Here is a 19,409-nt window from a genome sequence, read left to right on the forward strand (position 1 = left end):
AGACCTCTTGCTGATTCTCAAGCTCTAATTTTTCTATTGACAATTTCGGCCATTCACTCAGTGTTGATAGACCTTCTTTATTTCCATCTATTTCTAGCCATTCATAGTATTGGACCAGCATTGATTCTGGAATTTTGGCTACAATACTATACCAAGCTCCGTCACCCAAGTCCTCGTCTTTGCCACCAGCTTTTAGTTTTGTTCCCGCAACCACTAAATTCAACTAACAGCATCTTACCAGCTGGATTTTCATCACTTGAATCGACATATTCAGAAATGCTGTCCAGAAGCTGTCAAAATGTAGCTTATTTCTATCAAAAATTTGAACCTTTATTCTCTCTAACTAAGATGATGATGATATTTTGGAGTCTTCATCTTTATCTAGTGTATCGGGTCTTTTTTGCGATGATGAGTAGGATGATTTATTCGACGAACGATCAAAGAGCGCTGACTGAGCCTTCTCAAAAGTCTTTCAGCACTATTGAATACATCATCGGCTTCGTCTTGAGCTTTTCTAATGTCTTCTGACACGCTATCTTCAGATTTCTTTTTCAGCTATCAACAGTGATTCAATTTCTGACAGAATTTCGCATACACTGTCTCTCGAATCTTCAATATTTTCAATAAGTTCTAATATGTCATCATTTTCTGTATTCTCGTCGGTCAATTTTACTGTCAACTCCGTAAGGGACCTGCTTAATTGGCTCTTACTTGTTTTCTTACGTTTTTTGAGGTCGTTCAATGAAGTTGTCATGGTTACGGATGAACTTCCGGGTTGGATTGACATTTTCTTTCGCTATTTTCTAAGTTTCTTGCGCAAACTCAAAGTTCTAATTTGATTTCATACATATCCTGAATTATTCGTATTTATATTCCCATTGTTTCGGCACCATTATGTTCTTTGTGTTCTCTAAAAATCTTCTTTCAAACGTGACCTCTGGTGTCCATCATCAACTCAACACATGGTTTTGCTTAACTTGATTGAATTGTTTTATTGTCGCTACTATAAATTTATCACAAATCATAACATTGTACAATCATAGATGTAATAATTACAAGTAAATAAGGGGGTTCGAATCCTGATCTCCAGTTCAAACTAAATTTTTTTTTCGCTCAAAAAACTTTTTGTCCCGCAAAAAGAAAATTGTTGAGGGAATAGAATATTGTTCTAACAAATTTTTCAGCAAAAAGTTTTTCGTAGGAAAAATAACATAGCTTTTTTGGTTTAGCTTTGTCAGCAGTATGAGGTTGGCATTGAGCCAACTCATGTAAAATCGCTGCACGTTTTGATAGAATTTGTAATAAATTGTAATTTCTTGTGACCTGAAAATACTAAGCAGCAAACTATAGGTATAGGCCGAGGTCTGAATATTGTAGTGGTAAATTCCAGGATTTAAAACAATCTAATACTACGCCCCGGTTTTAGCTTCCTCGGCCATACATCGGAAAAGATTTTGTTTCCAAGACTCAATATTCAGCCACCCTCTGATATGTGACATCATATGAATTTTATTTGAATATTTTTTCATATTGTGAAAAATATTTCTTTGAAAATATAAAATAGTTTCCAATGCAGCGCCTGCCTGTACCGTACGAAATTTTGGACGTAGACCATAAACAAATGTTTATCTTTGGCCTTATTTGAATACAAAATAATTCTTTAAGAAAGATGAAATACAATATAAACTTCTAGAACTTTGAAGTCACGAATTAAAAAGATTTTTCAAGCAATTCCCTTACTCCAAACAACCTCTAGCTTTCAAGGTAAACCACACTTTGCCCTTGGGCAATTTATGTTCAAACATTTTTTGTCGGGGTGAAAAGTTTTCCGTTAAACAAAAACAATATTGTTCGATCGAATAGAATTTTTAGCATTGGTTGACGTCTATGATGTCATGCCAATGCTAGTGAAATGGATCGAAAATAGTAGTACGAAAAAATAGCGCCGACTCTTCTCATTTTCATAGTAACTTCAAATTGTCACTCCGTTCACGTAAAACATTAAAAACAGCTGAAAATGACTAAAAAAAATGTTTCAATTATTCCCCACAACATAGCGTCGCCAGATTTCTGATTTAATGGTCCAAAAAGTTTTTCGATCGCATTTTTCTCGTTCATTATCTGGTTGATGAGAGCGGGTTAAACAATCGCGTATCGATGTGTCCGCATTGACATTGGCAGTAAAGAATGGTGAACAGCCTCTTCTGAATAGAAAAACATAAAATTATGTACCTCCGGTTTATAAATATCACAGTGTTTGGATATCACTGTAACTCCAACTATCAGTATCTATGGGATTATTTGGGATTAATTCTCAGCGTCAGATTACGTACTAGAGCAGTGGAACAGTAGCCTACTCATGACTGAAACCCGTATGTGATCGTGCGAGAACGCCTTTACTAAAGTTAAAACCATTTCATGATGACACGAAACATCAAACGGTAAACGGTAGGCTACCCGCTACCACCATGATACGATATCACCAATAAAGATAGATCATTTTATTCAATTTTATCAGAGTTGTTTATTGGATGAAAATATCATTGTTAAGTAGCCTACGCCGAGAACAACCACGTTGTATCATCAATCAGTTGACTGACATTGTAAAATTCGATTCGGCTATATTCTAATATAAGTTTTCACTTTAGGACGCCCTACCCGCCTGCTGCACACTCATAAGGCGGTAGCACCCTCTTACGCACTCGGCAGAGATTCGCTTTGTAATGCGCGCCGGGAAAAAATACCTTTTATTATCTTTTCCATGCGTTAAACAACAGTGATTGAATTTACGCGTTGTTTGTCGTAAATTGCAATATTGCGATGGTTATTTGCCGCTGCTGTAGTTTTTTGGAATTGAATCGAGCGGCCTCGGTAGCTCAGTGAGATAAGGCGTGATGCTGTTGAATCCACTATCAATGCTGAGTGACAATTGGGTTCGAGTCCTGCTGGCTGCGAACAGTGTGCGGGCAACACTTCAAAGGCCGTACCGTCGTCGTGAGGTTAAATGAACAATCCAATAGAAATAGTCTTGGGAAACCAAGATCCAAACGACGTACGTAAAGCCAAACAAACAAACAATCATGAGCCAGCCTCAGTGACACCAACGCCGGCTTCGCTCTCTGCGACATTTTGCATGCGTACATGCATCAGAGCTTGGAGCTCTAAGATCAGAAAAATCGTTCTGTTTTTGTTTTCATTATTCAGTGTGGCCTAACAGTTCATGCGCTAAAATGGGTTTTTATATCCAAATCTTGATTGATATAAATATCTTGGCTGGGACATGATGGAAAACATCAGAATAAACTAGTTTCGTCTTTTTAACAGAATCGCATTAATGAGGTTTGACAGTACAAATAGCCTAGGCTAAATCGTTTCAGCAGAAAATAAATTCATTTTCAGGAATAAAATCGTACTAGACAAATAGACCTTTAAATCTGTGGTCCTCTCAATCAACATTGTCATAGAAGATTTGCGGGCAGATGTCAAACATTATAACCACTTAATACCACAGTATAATCTACCAATGCTTCAAGGCCCATGGGCCTCTTGTTTTTATTTGAAAAAATTTTCTTGTCATTAAGTTTTTCGTTCGCAAACAAGTATTTTTCATTCAACAGAAAATTTTTCGTAGTACTAAATAGCTGTTTCGTTATCATGAGTATCTTCATTCGAGCATAATAATCTTCTCACTCGAAAAAAGTTATAATTTTTACCTGGGATTTCTTTGTATCCAATGTTCATATTATGCCTTTTTCAGATAGATTTCATTCCACCTAACCGTTTGGATGAGATCGTTCAAACAAAATTGTTTTCGCTCAACAATTTTTTGTCAGAACAAAACGTTTTTCGTTTCAAACAATAACATGGCTTTTTCTGCGAACAAATTTTTTTGTCAGACCGTGTAGTTTTTCATACAAATGAAAAGTAAATTGTTCTATTGTAGAGAATTGTTTTCATTTGGAACAAGGTTTTCTTGTCGGAACATAAAGTTATTCGTTTGAACAAATACATTGTTCGATCGAAAAGTTTTTCATTCCGAAGAAAAAAACTTGTCGTGGAACTAAACTGTCTTTTCATTGCAATGTAATATTTGGAGTAATCTTCAAACGAACATAGTATGTGTCTCACTCGAACAAAGGGGTATGATATGAACTTGGGTTTTTTTCGTATCCAATATCCATATTATGCCTTTTTCAGGTTGAAGCTCATGTTCCATGTTTCTGACAGATTGTTTAGGTCGTTTTGGAAATTTACTCGGGCCTGTACATTTTCTATTACTAATGTATTAGGACAGTGAATAGAAGATGACTCAGGATACTACCTTGAGTGACTCCACCAGTTAGACCTACTTATTTCCAAGATTATATAGTTCCGTTGATATCGGCCACCTGTTTTTGGTCAGAGAAATCTGTTAGAGCCATTAAAGCGATCCATCATTGATACCGTTTCCAAATAGCCTATTTAGTAATCGCTGATGTTTTACCTTATCAAATGCTTTTTCGAAATCCATAAAAGGCCTAACAGTCGATTTTCTAGAGTCAAATAACCATCTGGTCCATTCATCCATGTTTTCAAAGTAGACCTAATTGACTGTTTGTAGACCAGCTTCCATTTATAAAACCGTGTTGGCCAGTGAACAGGATTTTAAATTCCCTTTTTTTTCAATAGCATGGTGCGGCTGCATCAGCATGCAGTGTTTTCGCTGAGGGGTTTAAGCACGGCGGCCTGCCATGGTACGGCACTTAACCGCCACGCTAATGCAAAATACACCATGCTTAAAAAAATTCTGCCTTGCTTGAAAAAATGATCGGGAGTTTATTTACTTATCTGGCTTTCGAACACTGTCAGGTTCACATGCTAAATTTTATTACCGGTGCATCAATAATTGTATAAACACATTCTCATAGTTACTTAGTAAAGCCTCTGTATGTCAATAATTGTATAGTTTCGCGTGAGCGGGAGCATGCACTGAACTGCCGTGGTAGGGCCTATGAATATCCAGGGATTTCCCTGTGTGTTTAAGATAAACGAAACCGATGCCAATATAGGCCACACTGCTGTGCTCAGCATGCGCTGAATAAACGAACCAGCAGCTTCAATTTTTCTAGTCTCCTATCGAGATGAAAAACTTTATCATCATAACTTATCAGTCACCAAAATATTTTGAAAATCAAAGTTGATAAATGCTTCCTAGGCTTTAATGATAAAATTGGAATTTATGAGAACATTATTTATGAGAACATTATTTATGAGTGCATTAACACTATTTAATGCACGTAAGCCTACCAATGGCAGAAAAGTGCCTCAAGCAAACTACTGACGATCGCTGCTACATAAAAATTACTGAATTTAAACTGGTTTGTTATGGTCCCAAAATGCTGGGAAAATGCATCTGAGCACCTAGAATTATAAGATTTTTCCAGGGGAGAGCCCCCAGACCCCCCATTCCTGATATGGGCTTATGCCTTCGGCGCTCATCTACTAGGCTCCGCCATGCTTTGATTTCGACCCAGCCAGAACACTGAGCATGATACACGTGATCATGGTCAACACAGCATCCAAATCAGATTAGAATGCGAACAATACTGTGCAGAAAGCAGACCCGTTATCGCTGCTTCGCAGCTATATTTATTTTTTTGTTTCCCTTTTCCACACATTTTTTGTTAAAAGTGCAAAGGCTTTCTTACCTTGCTGCTGTTGCGGATACAATCCGTATGATATCCTTGATAACAAACTTCCTTACAGTAGAGAAAAAGTGGGTCATACACATATAAATCAATATACTCTGGTAGGTGAATGTCTTGCACTGTTTTTCCTGATTTTCTGAACTCGTACTCAGAAGTTTAATTGAAAATACGTGTCATTGATAAATGAAGAAATCTCACACTTCGAATTAAATTATACGATAGAATTAATTATTATGAAACCACAACGTTTCGGCTGTTGACTAACAGTTAATATTTCAGCCTTTTGGGGGTTTGACCCCTTCTTATTTGAAAGTGGCCCAAAATATCATTTCATACGTTATATATTTGAAATCAGCGTATGAAAACTAGTAGAATGGCACTAATTTCAAACTCGTACTTTGAGATTATCAAACCTTTCGTATTCAATAGTGTAATTCAAACCAGGCAGGTTCTCCAACTATTTTCAAAAACACGTTTCAACCAATATTCTAAGACAAAACTTCTGATATGATTAGGCCTAGCTACTATGCTATCTTTTGATGTGAATATTATTATCTGAAAATAAATATGGTTATTAATAAAACAAGAGTGACCGTTTGATTTTGATCGCTCCTTTGAAGGTTTGAAAGGCAATGTGTATATCAATTTTCCTCTTCCCATCTTGCCACCGGCCCTTGCAATAAGACCAGCGTCTAATCCATTTTAGACATGGGATATAACAAGTCTTTAAACTGCCTATTAGTTAATGGTCAGGTGAGCTACAAGACCATTGGTCTTTAATTTTGATATTGATTTCACAGAATAAACTGAGAACTATTTTTTTCAGATTTAATCGTTGTTATTGCATCCGTTGTAGTGTTAGGAGTCGGCTCAAATGGACAAGTTTTTGCGACATCGGCTATAAGGTGAGTGCGAAGATAAGGTATTTGCGGCAGCTTAAAGATACATTGTCTTTCAACTTACAATCTTGATATCATACTAGAGTAATACCTGTGGAAACCACGGGTGATTTCCTTTGGCCCAGAACTTCAAACTGTTCAATTTATTGGCAATAGAATTTAGTCGGGCCATTTAAAATCTGTGTCCATGTCCATGGAGACCACATGAGCTTTGATGACCTGTACCCGTGGTTCCGGGAATTATCGGAGGTGAACAAAAAGTGTACAGAGCTACGCGGGAATCAAACTCCTGACCCATTTGGTGCAAGTCTTGTGCTCTACTAACTGGGCCATTGTGACTATTTAATGAAAGACCAAAATATTATAGTCTTTCATGAGTTCAAGATCGCTCTAAATGCTTGAAAAATGCTTTTAATTTCAAGAATTTCTCCAATCCCACTGAAAAGGCTTCGCGCCTTAGTGCCTTACAGGATACAACATACATTGTCTTGTCTTAAGACATCTCATCAACAAATAAAATAAAGCAGGACAATACACAAATATCAAAATCATTGCATATTATATTAATCATTATAGTAATTATTATTACGCTGATACAAGCAGCTCCACTCTCCTGATAGAAAGCAGCACATGTGTTTATTACAATTATACATCTACTTTTGAAGTTTCATCCACTACCACGTTAGCAGGGGCCTGGCAAAAAGTTTCCGACCCCAGCTTCCCAGGCACCACACATAAAAAGACTGTTCATATATAGTACCTGGGTCATTAGGCCCAAAGACTTCCTGTGCCAGTGTAACCGACTGATTGTTGTATCGGCAGGCTGGCTGGGGAACTAGCATTTACACCAGCGGTACGGGATTCCATCCATCAGGAACAACAAGGCAGCTAAACCTTTTATGTACAATCTTTATTGCATCCCGTAATGAGAATGATTATCATAGCTTTACATAGTCTTTATATACAAAATCATGAGTATAATGTGAGAACTAGGTGTCAGACAAGTTGTACACATCAGGACTCACAAACAAACACCTAGTGACATGTTTGAGAGGCATTAATTAATTATCGATGAGCACTGACTATAGCTAATTATTGTGAAAACATATTGAGTAATGTCACATGTTGATTACGACCTTAAAGCACTTATTGACACTATAGTCATAAGTTATATTATATTATTATTATCATTATTATTATTAATATGTAGTAGAGCTATGAAATATTATGAACTGTTCGATATGACACTGTAGATCTATATGATTATGAAATATGCAAATTATATCAGGGTGACACCAGGTCCATGTGCTAACATGCATTCACTTATTTTATTTCAACATACAAGCCTTCTTTTTGGCAGAATTATTATGTTTAACTAACTGAATAGCATTCTTGCAAAAATTTCATACATGGCACCAATATACCAACTTCTCGTGATCCTAACATTATATAACATATTTCTTCAGTAGATGGATTATCAATGTCAACAACAAAATTAAATACCTTTCAAATAGAACCTCTCTCTGCTTTTGGAATTTGGAGCAGTCAGAACAAGTGTATTTCATTGCCAACAGTTTTTGGACAATCTGAGTAGAATCTTTCATCTGGTGGTGTGTTATTATAATGTCCCCTTTCGTGTGTTATTATAATGTCACCTTTCGTGTATTATTATAACTTCCCCTTTCGGCGTAGCACTCGCAATGTGAAAAAATACCACAGATTTTATAGGTCAGTGTTCTCATCCCTGAGCACTACTGTTCATACTTTTAGGGAATGAAGGAATGAATTGGATTTATTTATCATAATAAGCACTTTCATTTCACCTGTGGGTATGAATGAAATAAACAGACATATCGGTATCTTTCAGAGGTGTTCGTTTCCTGCAAATTCTACGCATGCTACATGTGGATCGACAGGGCGGTACGTGGCGCCTGCTTGGTTCTGTTGTCTATATTCATCGACAGGTATGTGCAATGAATTCAAAATATCCTGGCTGCATACATGAATTGCTGCATTCTGATCAATAGAATACCCTTCGACCTTCATGGAAAGCCTTTTAGCACGATGCACATCTAGATAATCTTTCATTGGCCCTGGCATTTAGACCTTCAGGAGTACCATATGTTCATGAAGTATCAAGTAAAACTATAGGTATAATCTAAGTATCAATCTATTTTTATGGGGGAGACATTTTATTTCAATCTGTGTCTGGCCTCTGCTGTGCAGTGTTCTCTGTCTGATGTCCTCCGACACCTCGTTAGTTTGAGTTTCCCTGCTGCCACCAGGGGGTGGATTTCCTCCGGGTTCTCTGGTTATCATAAAATACTCTTGTCCCCTCCAGAATCCTTGATAGCTGAGCAAGGGAGACACACTGCGGTATTGAAAGGTTAACAATTTCGTCATTTGTGATTTTATGTTTTACTTCAGGAACTCATCACCACACTTTATATTGGATTCCTTGGTCTTATATTTTCTTCATATTTTGTCTACCTCGCGGAGAAAGATTCGGGGAATGAAGGTGAAGGCACAACTGATTTTACCAGCTATGCAGATGCCCTGTGGTGGGGTGTGGTAAGAATATTAAGGGTTTTGTGACGATGAACAAAAATCATATTGTTATTCTTGTGTGTATTGTTTCTTCCTCTTTCCTTACTAAAAGTGTCTAGCCTACCATATTATCTACCACTAATGATGACAAAAACTACCACCACATTTATTTCTGTCTCCATCTTATTGCAGCAAAAAAATTCATATGTAGATCCTTATAGGAATTATGTTGATTTACCTTATTAGCATTGGTTGATATCTATGACGTCATACTGTAGAGACAATAGTTATAGGTTTTTATGAGTATGAGAAAAGATAGTGAGTGCAGCGTGTGCCCGATAGCGCACACTAGATGTGTGCTGGTGCGCACACCGAAGGCAAATAGAACTGTATTTAGTTGCTGTATTTAGAATAAAAGGACTTTGAAGGATAGTGAGGCCTTTTTTTAATAGCTTGGTTTACAGGGTAGGCCTATTAGAATATCATTTCGGAGGAAATGAAAATTTTAAAAGAATTCCCTCAGTGAGATAAAATCACTTTTTGAAGGAAGAGGGAACTGCCAATAAGGCAATAATCATATGTCCAAACAAATGATTCTTGAAAAGTTTGAATTCTGCACACTGTTCAAAAAAAAAACCTCGTGTTTTTAAATTTTTTCATGATTCAAGTCAAGATTCTCATCCGGCGGAGGTAAAAAACTTTTTTTTTTGCTCGTTTTTTCACTGAATTTGTTCCAGAGACGAGAATAGAAATTAGAAAAAAATCTTTGGTATTTCACTTTTCTCCAAATTTCGGGAGGCGGTTCCCGTAAACCAAGCTATTTTAAATTAGGCCTTCGCGTTGTCCAGGAGGGAGTAGAATGGAAGTAGCAGGAATTGAAGATACCAAATAGGGTAAGGTTAGAAGCGGGTGAGGTCATAGTTTAGTAAGCCCATCCCAAGCCCATCGGCGAGTGCCTGTGCTCTATGATTGGCTTAGCCGCAGAGATCGGCAGGTGTTTGATTTGATTTAATTTGATTTACTTTGCATAAATAATTGGTACAAGGATTATAACCTAATAGTTATTACATAATATATAGTCGGTGTAACAATAATTTATGCGAGGAATTGAAGAAAAGCCAATAAGGCTTAAACTAGTCTGAAATCCCTCACCACATACGCTCACATTCTCGCAATCATACGCACACCACACACATACGTTACTAGAGACACTCTAAAAGATATAAATATGAATTAGACTTGAAGTCAGAACACACAATTATGGTAACTAGTAATTAGACAAGAGCAGACTTCTGAGACTGTAACGAAATATACTTAAATGGGGCTGATTTTTCAATTCAGATGGTAGATTGTTCCAGTATTTTGCACCTTGAATTTTAATACTTCTAGATTTTATATTAGTTTTGGAAAATTTGATGAAAAGATCATTGATTCTGCGCGTGTTGCGCCAATTAGGTCTAGTACGCCTAAAAATGAAGAAGTCTTCAAAAAGGTCAGGTAACAAATTATTAATTTGACAGAAGGTGAAAGTTCCAAGCTGTTGTTTATAAATATCACATAATTTCAGGATTTTGAGTCTTTTGAAAATTGGTGACGTGTGTTCTAACCAGTCAGAACGCGTTACAGTACGTATTGCTCTTTTCTGGAGAACAAAAAGAGGGTTTAAATAGGTACAACAAGCATTTCCCCATATAACATTGGCATAATCCAAATGTGAATGGACAAAACAATGGTATAAATTTTTCAAAATGTCTGGAGATAAGTAATTTTTCAACCGGTTAATGATGCCAATGCCACGTGAGACTTTTTTACAAACAAAATTGATGTGTTCCTTCCATGTTAAATTTTGATCAAAAATTATGCCTAGAAATTTTGTGCTTGTTACTCTTTTTATCGGTTGACCATCTAAGCGTATATTTAGATCCGGAAAAAATCTGTTGCCAAAAATAATGTAATTTGTTTTATCTATATTAACGGAAAGGCGATTCGCTCTGAACCAGTTGAGGAGCTGATTTAACTCTCGGTTAAGAATGCCCTCTAACTTTTTATAATTAGAGTTACTACAAAAAAAGTTGCTATCGTCAGCAAAAAATATAGAGTCTAATAATTTACAAGCATTAGGACAGTCGTTTATGTATACTAGAAACAAAATAGGTCCTAGTATGGAACCTTGTGGAACACCGGATGTTATATCCGCAGTTAAGGATAAAGTATTTTTATACTTGACCGCTTGTTTTCGACCTGTGATATAACTTTGAAACCAGTTTAGCGGAATGCCACGAATTCCATAGTGCTCAAGTTTAGAAATCAGGATATCAAACTTAAGGGTGTCAAATGCCTGTGACAGGTCAATAAATACCCCTGCAGTAAAAAGGCCCTTATCAAGGGCACTAGATAATTTATTGGTAATGAGAGATAAAGCGAGTGTAGTTGAGTACTTTTTCCTGAAACCAAATTGGTGTTGATTAAAAAGTTTGAGTTTTTCAAAAAATTTGTTAAGTCTGTCATATACGATTTTTTCCAATATTTTTGATATAGACGGCAAGACGGAAATAGGGAAATAGACGGAAATTATTATTTCCACTTTTATAGATTGGAGTAACATGAGCTATTTTGAATGCACTGGGCACTTGCCCTGAAGTGAAACTGCAATTGAATATATGGCATAGAGGTTGTGAAATTATAGAAATAATCGATTTAAGTAACTTCATACTTATGTTATCAAAGCCACTTGAAGGTTTTGACTTGAAATTAGAGACAATTAATTCAATTTCCTGGGTACATGTTGGTGAGAGGAAAAAATTTTCACATACATTTTCACCTAAGTAATCTTTAAAGTTTTTCTCAGAAATTGGTATTTGAGATTCCAATGACCGCGCAGCGTTTACAAAATACTCATTGAAACTTTCAGCAATTTCTTGCTCATTTTTTAGAACTTTATCATTAAGAAGAAATTCTGAGTTAATCTCAGGATTTTTTTTACCTTTGTTAAGTAAAGAATTAACGTTTCGCCATATTTTTCTAGGGTTTAATTTACATGCTATAAATTTGTCCCTATAAAATGAATATTTACTCTTCTTGATGACAGAATTAAGAATATTTCTATGTCTATTATATTTATCTTTCCTCTCTTTAGTCCGTTTTCGTAAGTACTGTTTATACAGTTTTTCCTTGAAACGAATCGATTTTTTTATTCCCGTGGTAATCCACGGCTTATGGCTATAATTTGATTTATCACGTATAGATTTAATTGGAAAACTCGTCTCAAAACAATTGTTAATAATCTTATAAAATTCCGTGCATGACGCTTCAGGGTCACTATACTCGTACACACTTTGCCAATCATTGGTCAGCAAAGAACGGGAGAAATTTTCAATGGTCCTAGAATTTATATCATGGATTAACTTAGTATTATTACTTGTTTTATGTCTTTTATAGATACCGTTAAAACTAGCAAAAATTGGGTAGTGGTCTGATATATCAACTAAGAAAACACCACTTTGAGATTGGCAATTGTCGTTAAAATTGGTCAATATATTGTCAATAACAGTTGATGTAGTATCTGTTACTCGAGTTGGTAAATTTATATGCGGGAAAAAAGAATTACTTATTGCATAGTTAAAGAAAGAAGCATTTGGTGAATTATCACCGTATTTACCGAAATCAATATTAAAGTCACCTAATAGAATAACACGTAGCTTTTCATTGTCGACTTGGCTTACAAATTGTTCAAAATCAGATAAAAGTGCCGCTATCCTTGTATCAGGTGCACGATATACAACGCCGATAACAGTTTTCATGCATGATTTACTTTGTGGAATCTCTATAAAGAGAGATTCTGCTAAATGGAGGTCTTCCCTTCGTTTAAACGGAATAGCATTATTAACCAGAATACCAACTCCGCCTCCTTTTTTATTAAGCCTGCTCTGGTAAACACCGGAATAGCCAGGCAGATTATATAAACATTCATTTGGGTGATTAGTATCAGTCCACGTTTCAGTCAGACCGATTACAGAAAATTTGAACTTTAATAAATGTAGGTAGTCAGCTAACGAGTCGAAATTTTTCTTGGCACTTCGGATGTTAGAATGAAACACACTAAATAAGTCATCGTGCGATTTCAAGTTGAAATCGGACGAAAAATAGTACTTACAATTATCTATCAGGTCTGGAATGTCATGCATAACATGTACAAATATAGTTATTGATCATCATCGATATAAGGCTTTTTGGTTATTTTCCCTACGCTTGGTGGCGTCTGTGATTCAGATCGATCTTTTCTTTTCGTTGTATTCACAGGGGTACTGAAAACTTCAGTGTGGTTTTTAGTAGTAATCGCAGTGATCATCGTTTCAAAGTTCTTCGCAACAGTTGATTTCCCGAGTTCGTTCAAATGAATCCCCGATTTGTCACTAATGTTGTAAAACCTATCTCTTAAAGCCCCGTGGGGTTTCAGAATGATGTCATTATCAATGAATAGGATGTTCTGTTTGGAGCAGAATCGCCCCATGTATGAATTAACTGCGCAGGCGGCAGTATTGAAATCCCTCGCAGCGTTTGAGTTCCCTTTCTTAGGGAAGATACTTGAAAGTGATATTTTTGCGGAAGGAAAGTTTTCCTGAACTTTGGCGATGGCGAAGGTAATGTTCATTTTGATAGCATCGGTATCGGACTTGTTGCGATTGACGTCATTGGTGCCAATGTGAACGATGACCTCCTTAACCCTTTCGCTACGTGTGACGTTTTGGAAACGTCATATGAGTGACACGTGCTGTGCGTATGACGTTGTAGAAACGTCATGCACCTATTGATTTATAACTCGAACGCGTACACAGCAAACAGTATGGAAACGCATGTAAGACAAGATAGTTAGCTTTCTAAACAACAGATGGCGAAAATGCGTCAGTAGTTGGTGCTGTCAGCCTGTTGAGCACATGGTAATTTGCGCGGGATTGAGATGGCTGCTCGAAAGAAAGTTTTCAGTGCTAATCAAGTTTTAGGCAAGATTTACGCCGACGACGACAGTGAAGATTATGATTTAGATGACGGGGGTGATTTCGGACTGGGCGGAGACGACTCTTGGGACGAACTGAAAAAAAAAAATTTCTAACCCATCCTGACCCCCCCCCCCCCAACACGCCCCCCCCTACAGAAAAGGCTGTTGGTATGATTTTTTACTGATTTTCACTAAATAACATCATAATCTTCGATAAAAACGCGAAAAATCGGGGTTAAAAACAATTTGAAAAAAATCGAATTTTTCGGAAAATACCTTACGTACGGGGCGGTGCAAGCGTGTACGAAGCGAAAGGGTTAACGGATTCTAGATTCGGTATTTGGGATGATGCTTTTTCTAAAAGCGACTGAATATTTTCAGCGGCTGCTCCAGAATGGTGGATGACAGCGCTGCTACTATGTGGATACTGGAGATCTCGCATGTTCGAATCTCCAATAATAACAACATCAGGCGATTGGTTTCTATCGGATTCTACACTTGTTTGCGTGCTTTCAGGTCCTGGGAGATTAGCTCTTTCAGTGACCGGGTGACCAATACTTTCTTGTTTAGCATGGTCATTCAACAACGGACTATCGCATTTAAAATGATCTGCCGATTTACAGTTGTGACATAAACGATTGTTCAGTCGGCGCGGGCAATTTGAAGAATTGTGATCACAATTCAGACAGAGTTGACATATAGAGTCGCAATACAATCTCACTGGAAAGTTTCCAATTTTTGTAAATGTCGGCATAACGTTTGCAAGGTTACGAAGCTGGAGATACCTTGTACCTGTAAATATCTGAGTTCCTTTTATAACACCTCTTTTAATTGATCCGTCCACGTAATCTCCGTATTTCAATAAAAACGCAACGATCACCTTGTCGTCCATTTCAATCGGAGCGTCAACTATCTTAACATTAATGTAATTAACATCCACATCGGTGAAATTAACTTGCCGATCCATGATAACAAGTTGGAGCTTTGATAAACGATTTTTTGTTTCCTTGTCAGTGGCTGTGATTATACAGTTAGAGTTAGTTAACTGAATCGACAGGATTTTACTCACGTCAATTTTATATTTCGCTAACGCATTTACTACATCCAGATGTCCTAACTTCTGCTTCCCAAACTGACTGAGGCTGAATTTAACAGAATTCTCTCTTATTAATAACGATTCTTGCACAGCATCCATTGTCTTACGATCACTTGGACAACGATTATTGAGAAAATACAACGAGCACGAAATTTGTGCGTCTGACTCTAAGCCGCCATATTGATATACACGTGAACCTGAGGTATCTTCTACCGTTTTACGTCCGGGTTTTATTTTAAGATCTAAAATTGTATTGCAATATCGATTTCTGTGAAATCTTTAGTTGATTTGGTTTTTGGGAGAAGTATTTTTATTTGCACTACAGAAAATATCATTGATATTTGTGCAAAGTCCGGGAAAAATAGCTTTTTCTCAAATCGGATGGATGACCTTGATATGCTTATTAGCCATGTGCTCAAACTGAAAATTCAATCAAATTTTATTCAGCAAAAAAAATACCAAATCCAATTCAATTTTACTTAATTGAACTAGGTTAAACAGCAAATCCAATTCAATTTTGTTTTATTGAGCAAATTTCAGAAAATTCAATTCTATTTCGCATTCAAATCACTAAGACCAAGGGAAAAGATTTATCTGCGGTATTTGTTCCTGACAGCCCCAGTCCCTGTCTGTGCTAGTTATGAAATCACGATTGAATTGTGTAAATTATTAGCCTGGGATTGACTAGTCCATCGAGCTGAGAGTGTATTTGGACAAATTCAACCCACAGAATGCATCATTTGCCATTTTATGAAAGCTGACCAGCGGCCATAGTGCCCCTTGCGGCTCTTGTTAGTGTTTCATTTTTACGAATATTGTTGACAATATTATTATTGATTTGATATACATTTAAATGTTTAAGTCAAGTAACCAAATAACATTGACTCTCATATAGAATTACTTTTATATGAAGTTGCGGCATCTAATGGATTAGCCTAGAACAATAGACTAAGTTGGAAATGTAGCAAACATAATGTCTCTATTTTACCCTTCAAGATAGCATCGCCAGATTTTTAGCTCTGCTGTGACTAGGGTTGGCCGATGATCCTTTGATGTCCGTCCCTCCGGTATCAACTGATATTGGTGTCACTTTTTTTCTCCATTAATAAGGGAATTTTCACAAAATTTGTTAACCTTGGTAGCCTCTTATTCGCTATCGAACAACATTCCAATCAAACTATTGGTTGGGCCACCAGGGGCGTTAAAAAAAAATGATGTGCGAATTTATGTCACATATTCTCAGTAACTATACATTTGATATATGCAAAACTCGGTACATTTTTTTATTTGAGCATTTGTTTCAATGGTATTCGGCCTAAATAACGTATAATTCATGTGATTATTGACCTGTGAAACCTTCATTAAAATTCCCTGAAAACCTGTTTTAGGCGGGAAAATTCTTAGCTCTGGCAAATAGAATTGCATTAACCTAGATCAGGGGCGTTGTCTCTACAAGCAAATGTGATCGGCAGTTTTTAGGATGTACGGGAATTTCTTCACAACATACAGCATTTCATTCCACTAGGTACTGTACACATGCGAATGGTAAACGGTAGGCTACCACCATGATATGATATCACCAATCAAGATAGATCATTTTATTCAATTTTACCAGAGTTGTTTATTGGAGGAAAATATCATTGTTAAGTACGCCGAGAACAACCATGTTGTATCATCAATCAGTTGACTGACATTGTAAAATTCGATTCGGCTATATTCTAATATAAGTTTTCACTTTAGGACGCCCTACCCGCCTGCTGCGCACTCATAAGGCGGTAGCACCCTCTTACGCACTCGGCAGAGATTCGCTTTGTAATGCGCGCCGGGAAAAAATACCTTTTATTATCTTTTCCATGCGTTAAACAACAGTGATTGAATTTACGCGTTGTTTGTCGTAAATTGCAATATTGCGATGGTTATGCTGTAGCGGCCTCGGTAGCTCATTGAGATAAGGCGTGATGATGTTGTAATGGGTCCAAAAATCGAATTTTTGCTAACAAATGAGGTTGTAACTTTGACCCAAAGTCATGCAATCTACTATTTTTATGTGCAACATGTACCTTGATCATGCGGCTAAAATCTGTTGGAAATGGAATTTTGAATTTCGCGTTCATTTTAGAGAAATCGACGAATTTGTGGCGATTTTTAAATAAATTCCAAGGAGCATTTTGTTTCATAAAACGTCCAGAAGGCCGTTGTACATGGTTAAATTGATGTAAAATAAATGCTGCCTGCAGTTAGCTGATCTCCCGCAGTCAATCAATGTAAGGCCATATTCGATAATACGACGCAGACAAACCGGTCTATTAATCTGCTCGAATATTGGTGTGCCATTTCTTAGGATTTACTTTCTCATTTCCCAGTCATTGGACAGTTTTATTATATGTTTATTTTAAATTTCATAGTCGTCGTATTGTTTCCGTCTCCCTATTGTATTATGAAAAAACCGCAGATTCAATCGATCCGCTACATCGTCGTGGCGCGCACAATCGAATTGGCCCAGACCCGGTGCCGCGCGGAATGACATTAGATGGTTAGATTTTCTTTCGATTAAGCATCTATTTTATGCAGTAAGTAATTATTTATATCGTAGAGTGCTGATGATATAGTTTACAGGATGAAGAAGTAAAGGTACACTGTCATAGACCGTAAAACTATCATAAATTGTGCCTTTACTCGCGCGATGTGTTTCAATTCAATTTATCCAGTCAATCGCCGTGTGTACGGTGTAATTTACAGGGCTTTCAAAATACTCGTTCAAGCCGTCGGCCATCGCATCCGACTTTGAGTAAGAATTCTGCGACGGCTATGAAATATCTCGTCTGATATCAATGATGGTATGAAAGCTGTGATCAGTGGCTATTATATTTAAATGTAAGCCTACTGCAGTCAGTGTGCATCGCGTGAAAATTTGCCTCAGACATGTGGCCTAGTTTAAGTCTTCGGGAAATTGACTCCCTTCAAAACAACTGCCAATCATACTAGTGACTGCCTGTGTTTAAGGAGTAGTGTCTATTCGATGAATTGTCTCATTTTGAGCACAGATGCACAAGGTGAAAACTTTGTTTGGTGAACTCACAGAGACACTCGCAGAGACAATTAGTTTGGGTAGCCTAATAGCATCAATGTGCTCTTAAGCTGGCTGCTTAACCAATCAACAGTTACTAATTCCCATCACTGCGGTCAATTACACTAGCAAATCAATTAATTTGATATTTTAAAAAATCAAAATATGCAATTTCATGTATACACTATTCCTAATTACTGGCTATTATCAGTATTATTGTGCTTTTTTAGATAGAGAATCTGATTTAAGCATGTCCATGAAATTTCAATAAATAAGTCTCCGTAACCTAAAGATAACTAGTTATGAGATAACTAAATATTGCTGTGAAAAAAGCACTGTGTCAGTGGTCGGGGAAAATTTTGCAACTGTTATTTCTTTGCCTGCAACTGGTATCTTTAAATCAAACTGGTGTGGTGGGTGCATAAAAGAATCAACCGAAATTTACCAACCGAATAAATAATGGACAATCCCGATTCTAATATCAAAAGAACGGAAAACAGTGATACGGTTTGGGGTTGACAATCGTTTTGTTATCCGATTTGTACCAGTGCACAATAAAATCATTTACAGGCTGCGTAATCGGCATTCACTATAGGTTTCACTTGTTCGTGTTTTTACAATTGTGACTAGGTTAAGCGTCCCTTGCCTGTTTTATGCGTCGACAATACTGCTTTCCATTTCCAATTTACTGTGGACCTCTTTCCACATGGCCGACTTATGACTTACTTTTGACACAGGAATTCTCCGTGTACACGAAAAATCAAAAACCGTTTGACATGATTTCATGAAATTGTTATGGTATGTGCATGTATGGCGGTATGGTGGGTAACTCTTTTGGGGAATCTATGATTCAAGATGGCCGAATTATGACCTATTTTTGACACGTGTACGTGATAACTAAAAAATCGTTTGAGAAAATTTCATCAAATTTATATTAGATGTGTATGATACTATGATGTAAAACCTTATTGTTTTGGGGACTTCTCCGATTCAAGATGGCTGACACCATTTTGACACAGGAACTTTCCGTATACACGATAACTCGAAAACCGTTTGGGATAAATTAATGACATTTTAATGGTATGTGTATGATAATATTAAAAGGAACTGTTTTGTT

At 36.8% G+C, this 19,409-nt stretch overlaps 1 protein-coding gene across 3 annotated transcripts in view; it reads left to right on the forward strand.

The window, feature by feature from the left end:
- The window catches only part of LOC141915499 (potassium voltage-gated channel subfamily KQT member 1-like), a 164,229-nt gene that overhangs the window by 67,493 nt on the left and 77,327 nt on the right, over window positions 1–19,409 (forward strand). For all 3 annotated transcript variants that reach the window (XM_074807065.1, XM_074807063.1, XM_074807064.1), the window contains 3 exons: window positions 6,514–6,592; window positions 8,454–8,550; window positions 9,014–9,157. In XM_074807065.1, the coding sequence (XP_074663166.1) occupies window positions 6,514–6,592; window positions 8,454–8,550; window positions 9,014–9,157 (320 nt within the window). The remainder of the gene's footprint in view (window positions 1–6,513; window positions 6,593–8,453; window positions 8,551–9,013; window positions 9,158–19,409) is intronic.

This window comes from Tubulanus polymorphus, chromosome 1 (genome assembly GCF_964204645.1).
Source record: "Tubulanus polymorphus chromosome 1, tnTubPoly1.2, whole genome shotgun sequence".
Lineage (NCBI taxonomy): Eukaryota > Metazoa > Nemertea > Palaeonemertea > Tubulaniformes > Tubulanidae > Tubulanus > Tubulanus polymorphus.